Source organism: Diospyros lotus, chromosome 2 (genome assembly GCF_014633365.1).
Source record: "Diospyros lotus cultivar Yz01 chromosome 2, ASM1463336v1, whole genome shotgun sequence".
Lineage (NCBI taxonomy): Eukaryota > Viridiplantae > Streptophyta > Magnoliopsida > Ericales > Ebenaceae > Diospyros > Diospyros lotus.
This window is the reverse complement of record NC_068339.1, coordinates 45,342,633-45,354,872: the sequence shown is the minus strand read 5'-3', so window position 1 is coordinate 45,354,872 and position 12,240 is coordinate 45,342,633. Positions and strand designations below refer to the sequence as shown.

The window sequence follows — 12,240 nt, the reverse complement described above, 5'->3', positions numbered from 1 at the left end:
CAGGAGAAGGAGTGAGAGAAAGTTTGCAGTAGGGGAAGAGGTGTATTTGAGGTTAAAATATCCTCATCTAAGGTCCATTACTCAAGGGAAGGTGACCAAACTTAGCTCCAAGTATTATGGACCATCTCCCAAAGAGATTAAGATGGGAAAGGTAGCATACCATTTACAACTTCTAGAAGGATCGCAAATCCACCTAATGTTTCATGTTTCCCTCTTAAAGAGGTTAATGGGCACACAACCAGTGAGTTCTGCATTGCCTATTCTTCCTAAAGAGGTTAACAAGATGATGGAATCAAAGGCTATACTGGAAAGGAGGGTGGTGTACAAGCACAGGGCTCTTCTTATTCAGGTCTTGGTTAAATGGTAGAACAGATCAATGGATAGTAGCAGTACTTGGGAGTATTTCCCTAACTTGCTCAAGCAATTACCTAGGACTGTCAGCCTCCTTAGCATTTCTTGAGGACGAGAATTTGGTTGGGGGGCGGGGGGGGGAATATGTCACGAGAGGAACCAAAGTTTATAGCAATTTTGAATTTTTACTGTTGTAATTACTGTTATAGTAGTTAGTTCCTAGCCATAGGCTACCATGTGCAAGAGGTTAGGGGTGTAGGCAGGTTGTTACAACCGTGAAGGGTGTAGGGCCCACCTTGGCAAGAGAATCCACTCCTCCAAGAGCCTTGTATAAATTGTCCATGTCCTTCATGGATGGATTTTTATCGAAGAATATTTAGAGAATTCTGACTTTCTCCCTCTCTTCTTCTCTCTCTTCTTCTCTCTCTCTTCCTGCAAGAGGCTTTCTAATTCACATCGAGTTAGAAAGAGGGATTTGTCAAGCTTAAGCCGTGACATATTCTTCCTCTCGGTTCTTCTTTAATTTTGGAAACTATCCAATTCTCACACTGAGGCTTGACATTTTGGTATCAGAGCCAAAGCTCCTTGGCTGTGAGTCCTGCAATTTTGGTAGAAACTCAGGTGAGTTTGGCAGTAACGCAAGGCCAAGCCAAGTGAATTCCGACAATCCTCGGCGGTGATTCCAACAATCCTTGGCAAATAGGTATGGGATCTGAAGCAGCGATTTCCAACAATCCAGGTGAACTCAAGGAGCAACATCAAATTCGATGGTCCTTTGACCACTGGACAATGATTGGGTGAGCAGAAGGCGCCAGCTGGGAGGCGATTGTTGAATCACAGCAAATCAGGGGGCAACCATTAAATCACAGCGATTGCAATCAGAGTTCGAGTGATCTTGAAACCGCAGTGATCGCAAGCATATCCGAAGGTTGCTAGTCCATCGCAATCGTCGGCCCTAATCAGCAATTCAATTGCAAATCAAAGGTACTGAATTCAAGAGAATTGAAGCAGAGCCAATTAGTCCTCGTCTGTCGCGATTCTAAAAGGTGGAACAGGCTAATGATTCTCGACTGAGAATTCTAGCAATTCCTATTCAAAATGTGAAGGCAAAGCGAAGCTGAGCGACTTTTGAATGTGATAAAAGGCAACACCTACAGGTAGACCAGAATTGAAACTATGGCGAAAGAAACGAGGTCAAGGCAATTGAAATCAAGGATGGAGGTGTTGGAGTTTGAAATGACTTAGATGCATGAGGCGGTCACCCAAAGTAAGGAGGATGTGGTTGTGATCAGAGAGAGCATGCGCAAGGATCGAACAACCACACGAGAGAGTATACAACAAGAATTTGAGAGGCATCGAGGGACGATGGAGCAGTATGGCCAAAGGATTAACAACATGTTGAATATGTTGTCATCCTTCCCTTAGTTTCAGTTACCACTGGAATTTCCTCCCCAAGCTATCTCTGATCCAGGCTTGTCCGATCAGGGCATCCCCTCACAAGGAGTAATAGGGATGAAGGAGATGCCAGACATGGAGCAAGGAGTTCAAGTAAGGGAATTAACTACTCATACTTCCAATTACACTCCTATGCTAAGGTTGGAGATACCTTTGTTTGATGGATCAAAGCTAAGGTGGTAGATCCGTCGATGTGAGCGTTTTTTCTAATTTTACAATGTGGTTGAAAACCAGAGGATTAACTTGGCAATAGCCTATCTAAATGATACAGCTGATTCTTGGTACCAAGGGTGGACCAAGTCTGGAGGGACTGAAACCAGGTGGATTGATTTTGCTGAGGAACTGTGCAAACATTTTGGAGAGAGGAATATGGTGGATGTAATTGAGGAATTTAACAAGTTGAAGTAGGAAGGATCAATGGCTAACTATCAGAAGAGGTTTGACGAGCTAGGGGCTCTAATGTGGAGCTCCCAAACATCCCTCACGGAGCAATATTTTGTGTCAAGCGTTATCAACAGCCTCAAGGATGAACTAACGCCCATGGTCAAGATGATGATGCTTGCTACAATGAGAGGAGGCGACAGAGAAGACAAGGTTACAAGAGCTTGCTCTAGAAGCAATCTTAAAAAAACACCGAATCCCACTAAGTAATAATCCTCCCGCTAGTCAGCAGTTGGAAGGAAATCCTGAGGTTTACTCTAACCTTAATGCAATCAAAAATTCTATGCCAAAGTAGAAGAGGCAGCTAGGATTGTGCTATAAATGTGAAGACAAATTCTGTCCAGGCCACCAATGCAGAAGACTGTTACTATACATGGAAGGACTAGATGAAAAAGAAGAAAAAGATGAAGAGGTTGTTCTCCAAGAAGAAACTGGTGAGTCCAAGGTGATCACCGGGAAGAAGTTGCAAAAATTATTACAGAAAGGGGCTCAAGAGTCACAGTTGCAGTATATACAGGCTGTTGAATTCAAAGAAATGACTAAAGCAGAGGAAGAACATTCAAAGGTTGCGAACACTGCTACACTTCAACTCCTCAATGAGAAAAAGCACAGGAGAAAGAAAGAGAGAAGGATACAGCAAGTAGTGAAAGCAGGGACTAGTTGAGTTGTAACCCATCGCTGCAAGTTCTTGGGGACAAGAACTTTCTTAAGGCGGGGCGATTTTGACTACCCCAAGGGTAACCTAGTCATTACACTTGTAATACCTAAGTTGTGTTGTTCCTTTCAGTTAGTGTTGGAAACGATTGTACCTTTTAGTTAAACATTATAATTGAAAAGATGCCTATAAATAGGCTAAGCGGAGAGGATGAGGGGTATGTTGAAAGTAATACAAAGTTTCTTTTCCCCTCTAAATTTATCCTTCCCTCTCTTTTCTCTCTCTTAATTCTCCCTCCTCCTTTCAAATCCTCCCTCCATTTCTATTCTTCCACTCTATTCTTCTTTAATCCCAGAAACTATCCAAGTCTCAGCCCTGAGGCTTGACAGTGTCCTCTGTCTTCAAATGCCTCCCTCCCAATGAATAGCTCAGCCATCACATTCCCCATACAATAGCCAAGGCACACAAAGAGAGAGAGAGGGGGGGGGGGGGGGGGAGTTCCTTGCAAAAACCTTTATTCTGACCACTAATCCAAATATCCCCAAGACTCCAAGCACTAAAAGATTTAAGTGCCCTAGGTCAAACTTTATGCTAGGCCATTTAGGGCATCAGAGCCAAGTGAGTAACAATAATTTGATAATATGATCAAACAATCCTAACCTAGGTAAATGAAATAGATTGTCATGCCCCATGGAGGACAATGCATTCTCTTGTCATAGCCAATCCTTTCAAGGAAGTTCCTTAAGCACAAGCACGAGAAACTTTCATATATAAACATACAAACTAAGACTAAATTAGGACAGTCCCTCTCTCTCAGAAGGAGAGGGTTTTGCCTTTTAAGAAATAACACCTATTCATTTCCCAAAATTAATAGCATTAAAAACAACTGAACTTCAATTGCATTTATAAACCTTCTGTAGTACGAGATATCTGAAGCTTTGAACTTGATATTGTGGCAAAAAGTTGGAAGCCTTCAGCCACCCTTATCGCCTGCAAAACCTCACACAAAAATGTTACACAATCAGAAAAGGCAAGATAAACAAGCAGCACATAAAACATACGAGACTTGAAAAGAAATATATAAACATAGGTAGAATATGACAGACTATTTTTTCCACAACAGCGAATTCTCTGAATTGCTTAGAATAACAAAAGGAATATTGATTAGGGAACGCAAATCTTTTAATGATTCAAAATAGTAGCCTAAGAAAAGAGAATAATGAAAATGGTTTATACAGGAGCACAGAAGAAAGCCAAACATGCAAGCCACTGAATGGGCTTTAAACACCCCTCCCTCAAAGATACATACATACATATATATATGAGGGTTTACAAACAATTAACTGAATCAAGATCACAATACGTGTTGATACAATGTGAAAGATATTGCATTTCTATTTTATTTTTGTTTGTGAAACATATTGTGCTTCTATTTTTTTTTTTTTTTTTTTTTTTGGTGGTCATTATTTACAAATGGGGTGGGCCCAGCTAATCATCTAAATGTTTCAATTTACTTAAGTAAAAGAGCCATGACAAAGAAAAACAGAAACAAGGAGATAAGCTAGTTTAAGGCTAAAGTCACAAGGAAACCACTTAATAAGAGAAAACACCTACCCTACCAGTAAATAATTTTCTCAAAATTATGTAGGAGCTAGTTTAGCTAGGTTTGATGTGATAGAATATTAAAAACATTCTCATGAAGAAAGCATACTCACAAATTATTATTGGACTATTAAACCTCATTAGAAGCAAGAACCACTCAACCAGTGGAAGCCTTTGGTTCAGAGGGTGAGGCTAATATGTTTTTGAAAGCAATGAAATATGAATGGTAAATACCTCTCCATGACCAGTTAAAAATGTAGTTGCACCTTCCAGTAAAGGCAATAAGATGGATTGTACATCAGATGGTGCTTTATCAATGTCTTCAAAGACAACCCAAAATCCATTCCTAACAGCCTGCATATAATGAATTTAAATATGTTATAACTATAAAATATATATATATATGATCAAGTTATCAACAGTAATAATTCACTGAATACACGTGCATGCACACAAGACCTGCGTAAGAGAACCAGGCTGCCATCTAAATTCACCAGGTTGCTCTGTACAGACATAACTTCCAACCAATGTTTTCCCATCCATTTGTTCATCCATGTGAATGGAAAGAACTGAAATAAGGAGTGAAAAACAATATGATACAATAAAATTTCAGGTAATCCAGAGTAAACAGGAAAAACAAAAGCCTGGAAATAGTCAAATTAAATGTTGACAAACATTTACACACACACACACATATAATAGTGCAGTTAACAAGGCAACTATCAAACAATCCCCTTCCTCAAACTAATCAAGGTAAGAGAAGCAGCAACATCAACTTCATAAAACCCACTTACAATTTCTTATTGATGTCAAAAAAGAAAAATAACTAGCAATAAGTGAGGAGATAAAATACAATTAAAGTAAGAGAACATAGAGAGAAAAATAAAACAAAAGGATTCATAGCAGAAACATAAGCATATTTTTCGATTCTTCCCACGTCCTTTTTTTTTCATTTAACAAAAGCATGCATTAAACAAAGAGCTGCATTAAAAAATGCATACCCCCTGCAGAAGGAAAGGAAAGAGAAGCCACAAGACCTATGATAGAACTCTTACTCAATTGATTGAACTCTAACTCAAAAACAGTAGGAATTCCTCAATTACAGTAGCTTCAACAATGGATGTAGCGAAAAACAATGAAAGAAAACAAAATAGGCCTATTCGAGAGGGCCTCACTCTCCCACAACTTCTTCAACAATTTTCTAGATCCCTTCTCTCTCCTCATCCCTCCCCTTTTATACCTCTCTCCCATTCTGTTTCAGCCACATGAATGAATATTCCCCTCTAACCAACTTCTAACTCTTTTACCCCCGACTCAATTCCCTTGGTTGCTCCTATTGTTCTGCTCTTTTTATGCCTTTGATAGGTGAGCCTAATGGGAGTCCTAACAACACTCCCACCCACAAGTTTCACCTTGTCCTCAAGGTGAAATTCTGGAAATTGATGCCAAATATGATGGTATGGCAAGGGTGGCAACCCCTTCCATTGAATAAGAACATAAGGCTTCTCAAATTTGTTCCCCTGCCCGGCCTTACCCCCAGTAGAAATTATGGTTCTTCCACTATCTCCAGCTCTGTAGTCCTAGGATGCAGTGTGATACTGTGGTCGCGCCTCACTCGAAATTTCATAACCAACGGTCCCCAATCCACTTGTGTCAACCCAAGGGTGGCTAAACATTTCATTCCAAGAATAACATCTAAGCTCCCATATTCTAACGGTAAGAAATCCTCAACTACCCAAGAAAAAGATGTTGGTTGGGTAGTCCCTGGTAGCTTGCCGGAGCTGCTAGCGGAGTTCAGGCATGTTTTTGAGGAGCCCACAACCAAATTTAAGGATAGCTCCACCCTCTCCCCCATTTTGACGGTGTCCCCCAATTCCCCTAAATTCTCCCTTGCTTCAGCTTCCTCTGTGCCTTCTTCTTCGTCTTCCCTTTCCTCCTCATAAATTACCATTACCTGCAACTCTCTGTTCTTGCATTTATGCCCAATCGAATACTTCTCATCACAATAGAAACACAAGCCCTTAGCTCGTTTGGCTTGCAACTCACTCTCACTCAATCGTTTGAAAGGGGGGTTGTTCCACTTATCGACGGTCAGAGGCCAGGCTGGGTGTCATCGATTTTTGTGCCGTCAGCGAAGGAGGCGATATCACTACCCGTTGGTGATTCAAAATTGGGGATGAAGGGGTTTGACCTCTGTTTGGGTCGGGTCCAAAAATGCTTCCACAAATCACCAGATTCCTCTCCTCAATTGGTTGGGCTAGATCCATCATCTGCTCTAGCCCGATCAGCCTCGACACCCTCATCTCGGCTCAGATGACCAGCTTCAATCCGTTGATAAAGTGACCCTCCAGCAACGCCTTTGGCATGCCTTTAAGCAGTGAGGCCAGAGTCTCGAAGCAAAGGTTGTAGTCCTTGACGGACCCCCACTGTCGAAGCGCAAGGACCCTCTCTTCCACTGTGCCTTCTTGCGTGGGCTTGAACCTATTCCTCAACATCGCCTTGAGCTCCTCCCAGCTCCTCACCCATCGTTGTCTTTGCTCCCACTAGAACCAAGAAAGAGCAGCTCCTTCAAAACAGAGAGCCGGTGAGTCCAGCTTCTCCGCATCCGTTAATTGATTCATGGAGAAGTATTGTTCGGCCCTAAAAACCCAACCATCAGGGTCGTCTCCCTTAAACATGAGCATCGCCAAGCGTCGACCTCTCACTTCCAACCTCCCCAAGATCTCGAACCACCACCTACTTCCTTACTCTGTTCCCTAAGTTCCAACGTGGCCTCCCCAGTGAGGGACGAGCCCACAGGTAGGTTCTCCTCACTCTGTTCTCCCTTCCTCTCTTTCTCCTGGTCCTCCCATTTCTCCATCAGTAAATTCAATTGGTCTAACATCATCACTATGTTCTTCTCTATATTTTGCACCCTCTAGAACTCATTTCTCATCCACTCCAAACCGACCTCCAGACCCTCCATCTTCCCTTTGATTTGCTCTTGATAACTCACCAATCTTCCCTCCAATTCACCCACTCTCTCAAAGACAGTCACCCCTATGGATTGATGCTCTAATACCAACATGATAGAACCCTTCCTCAATTGATTGAACTTTAACTCAAAAACAATAGGAATTCCTCAATTACAGTAGCTTCAACAATGGATGTAGCGAAAAACAATGAAAGAAAACAAAATATGCCTATTCGAGAGGGCCTCACTCTCCCACAACTTCTTCAACAATTTTCCAGAACCCTTCTCTCTCCTCCTCCCTCCCCTTTTATACCTCTCTCCCATTCTGTTTCAACCACGTGAATGAATATTCCCCTCTAACCAACTTCTAACTCTTTTACCCTTGACTCAATTCCCTTGGCTGCTCCTATTGTTCCTCTCCTTGTATGCCTTTGATAGGTGAGCCTAATGGGAGTCCTAACAACCTATTCATCTAGAAGCAAATATAAGTCATCCAAAATAACACAAAGTAGAAAATAGGAGTGTTGTGTCTCAACCACAAATGAATCTCTTCTTTTTTTCAATCTGTCTTCAAATCTCTTTTTTTTATTTTACACCACAAGTGGGCTTCCAGTCAATCTATGTCATCTCAAACAATTAACCCAAAGAACATTAAAACTCTATCAACAAGCACTAAAAAGCATAGTGACCTAACAATGTCAATAACATATTTTAAATAAATAATTTAACAGAAGAATACATTAACCACCCCAAATGTTTGGCATAATTACAAGCTCCTCCCCTCTAGCTTGAGAAATTACAGAGACCTCTCTTGAGGTTTAGAACTTGTAACAACCAATACCCCTGTTGTTCAACAATGGCAGTTAATTTAAATGTCAAAATTACCCACCTATTCCAATATTCTCTCTCCGTCCATCTCTCTCCCCCATCACTCTTTTTCTCTCCACTTCTCACCATCTTTGGCAATGGTAGTGGTGCCTACGTGTTCTCTTATGTCTTTTCTCTCTCTATGTCTCCCATCCTCCTTCCCTCTCTCTATAGCAATGGCATTGGCTGGCTTCTTCAAAATCGAAGAATTTAGGTGCCTAAGGTTCTTAAATTTTCTCAAATAACTCATTCGCCAACTCCCTCCTCTCTCTTTTTCTCTCACCCTCCCTCCCTCTCATTGTTGTTAAAATCCCAATTCAACACGTACGATTTTACATGTCAGAGACCCCCAAACGATTCAAATCGCATGCAAAATCGGGATTTTAATGGGTAAAATCGTAAAATTGCATGGATAAAATCATAAAATTGCATAGGTAAAATTGCATGGGTAAAATCGCATAAAATCAGGATTTTATTTATGCTTTAAATTTTGAACACCATGTTTTGATGCAAACTAACAATTGATTTGTGATAACTTTAACTATGTTTTGATTATAGATAGATGAATGATAATAAATGATGGACTTAATATTTAGAAAATTTAAATTATTTAGTATTTTTGAAATTGATAGATGAAGTAATTTTGAAATAGATACATGCATTTCATTTATAATAAGGAATAATCAAGTTATTAAATAATATTAATTCATTTTTTATAAAATTATGTTATTATAAACATATATTTACAAAAATTAAAGGATATTTTTAATTATTTCTAAAATTTTACGACTTTATGATTTGATTTTACGATCCGATTTTATGGATCCTTTTTCAATCCAACTTAAAATCCCGATTTTAACTACCTTGCTCCCTCTCTCTCTTTTTGTCACCAGAACCCCGACCACTAGGGTTCTATGAAGAACCCCAGCCATCATGGGTTTTGCCCACCAATGCATTGGACCATGGATGGTATTTTCTCTTTTTTTAAATTTTATGGAAATGATGGGGAGAGAAAAGAGAAAGTGGAGAGGAGTTGGAGAGAGAAAATTTAGGAGTAAAAATGTCATTTTCATTTTATTGTTAATGGCAGGGGGGGCCTGTAATTTCTCATACCATAGAGGTCTCATACTAGAGGCAAGGTTCTTATAATTATGACAAAGTGGGAACAACTACTCCATTTAAATTATAATTATTATTTTCAAATTAATTTTATTTTTAATATCAAATAAATTCTTTTTGTAAATTCATCTGTAATTCTTCAATTCCTCATGGTCTATTTTATATCAAATAACTTTGGGAGTCCCATATATATTTATGTAAAAGTAAAAATATTAAAAGAGCCTAGGCTCTATTGCCAAGCTTAGGTTAGCTTTGCGCATGTAGAGTTAGGCATATGCAGAGCTTGGAGGCCACAAAGGTTTTTAATTTTCATACTGGTTCCAGCTGATACCTGAAATTACTGTCTGGAACCTCCAGTATTGTTGGAACGAAAATTGAACAGTAAAACCTTTGAAACGAAATCTACCAGCCAGAACGGACAGAATTAATAACTACAAAAGATCACAAATAAACACAGGGAACTGCTTAGATGCAAGGTGCAATGAACCAATCCTAATGATGATGATTTGCAACTAATGCAAGAAGCATACGGCAACCCCAATGAGATAAACTCACTCCCATTACAGCTGTTAGTCAATTCTTTATTCAGGATTCCTAGACTACTAGTGATATATCTTTTGCTGCTACTATTGTCATTCAATTCTTAAAACTCGTTGCATCTAGGTTATTGAGTAGCCCCAATACATGAGGAATCTTTGAAGTGCACTTCGAGGCAATTTGGTATCCTAAAAAGTAAAAGCAGATAATTGTAACCAGTCTACTGCCGAGCCTAACTATAAATCTGTGGCACATGCATCCTGGGAGAAGTGTTTTTAAAGGCTCTAAGCACGCTCAACCACAACGGCCATCTATAAAGTAATTTTAGTTTAGCATGGTATCTTTATAATGGCTTGGGAAGAACACAAAATTTCTTGTTAGCAAAACTAGTATCCTCACAATTCTTAAATACATACGAGGTTTGTCAAATTATTACAAATATCTGTTGTGTGTTGCAGAAATATAACTATATATGAAGATCTTATAGCACTTGGCAATAATTGAACTCTTCATGGACCACAAACCAAAGTTATAATGTCCTTCATTGTTACCACAATTCCCTAAAAAATTGCACTTTTTCTCACATATCACAACCAGAAATTGCTCTATGTTGACTAACTTTACAATAAATACCAGCACTCTAAGTAGGTGAGTTATCTGTATTAGACATCATCCACGTGTCAAAATATGCCTATTACTTTTAAGAGTTTAAAGCAATAGATATATTTCAAACACTTAAGATCACGTCATGTCACATAGGCAACTAAACAAAATTGCAAACTCAAACAAATTAACTGACCAATTACAAATAAGAAAATATAAAAATAATATTTCTATCTTTTAATAGAACAAGAAAATACTTTTTGTAGCCTACAAAATATCTTAATGTTTATTAATGTTCCTTCTGTATTGCATCCTGCTTTTAAAAGTTGCAGAATTCGCATGACAGTAACTTCTCCTATTCCTGTCCAGTATCGATAATCATGCACATCTTAAACAAACTAGTTTCCAATCCCAACTTAATCCTTTGTTATCTATTTTTTCTCCCAAAAAGACTATGATAGTAGTTTACCACAGTGTTGCTTTGTTTCTATTAATAAGTTTAACATAATAGTAGTTTGTGCATGCATAATATCAAGAATGCATATTAATCCCAACTTAATTCTTTATTAATTTGTTTCAATAGGCAATTAGTTCCTTCTACATCTTGCTACATAAGCATCTTAGTATGTGTTGTTTGTTTAATATGTTGTTTAAATTTTCTCTCTCTTTAAACTTTTGAGATAAATGGCATCTAGAAAGAATGGTAAGGTTGTTCCTTTGTCACTAGAAGGTCACATGTTCCAGTCACAAAAACAACCTCTTTGCAAAAAAGGAAGTGGAAAGTCACATATAAATACAACCCTCGCAAAGTTGGGACCCTTATGCACTAGGAACAACCTTTTTTGGTGACTAGAATAGTATGAAAGCTCCAGTTCAAAGTACGTTGCCTTGGATATGTACATTATCCATACAAGTTTGTAAGCTTGTACTTTGTTACTGTTGGTGCATGAAAACAAGAGAAAACAGCAAAACCATACCTTGATTTCCACTATCCCAAGCTAACTCACGAATTAGCTTTGTTTTCCCAGCACCAGCAGAACCATAGAGAAGAACAGGCCATTTTTGGCTTACTGCCATACAAACCATCTCAAAACTTTTCTTCATGGCAGATGTCAGCACAAAAGGGCTTCGAGTAGATGTCCTGAGACTGCATATATTTAAAGAGCCAAGGAAGTAATCACATACTGTTTGGCATTGGTATGAAATTTCTTTTGACATAAGAATCATTTCTAAATGTAATTGTTTATAAGAATCAACTTTAAAGAACAGTAGTTTAGCATTTGGCCATATCTAACACTTTTAGTATTGTTACATGTGTTTGGAATGATTGAAAAAAGTAGTTTTAACAATAAAATTACTAAAAAGGGTATTACCAAAAGTGTTTATGCAGTTAATACTATTTAATAAGTGTAATGTTTGCAATTTTAAATGTTTAATGGGTTAACTTTATCTAAAAATAATTTTATTTTCTGCTTCTTTTGCTTCACAACAGAAGCTCCAAATTCCTCCTCCTGCTTCACAGCAGAAAAATAGCCTTGCTGTCAGTAAAAACACTCTTATAATTCTGCCTAAACACCACAAAGACCTCATGGAAGCACCTGTGTTCCAGAAAAAAGCACTTTCAGGCTTCTCATCACATGACCAAACACACCAATAA

At 38.7% G+C, this 12,240-nt stretch overlaps 1 protein-coding gene across 4 annotated transcripts in view; it reads right to left on the bottom strand.

The window, feature by feature from the left end:
• Positions 1–12,240, bottom strand: part of LOC127795126 (midasin) — a 94,114-nt gene that overhangs the window by 73,794 nt on the left and 8,080 nt on the right. For all 4 annotated transcript variants that reach the window (XM_052326588.1, XM_052326589.1, XM_052326587.1 and 1 more), the window contains exons 7-10: positions 11,561–11,730; positions 4,964–5,073; positions 4,739–4,858; positions 3,814–3,892 (exon numbers count right to left, since the gene is read on the bottom strand). In XM_052326588.1, coding sequence (XP_052182548.1) covers positions 3,814–3,892; positions 4,739–4,858; positions 4,964–5,073; positions 11,561–11,730 — 479 coding nt within the window. The remainder of the gene's footprint in view (positions 1–3,813; positions 3,893–4,738; positions 4,859–4,963; positions 5,074–11,560; positions 11,731–12,240) is intronic.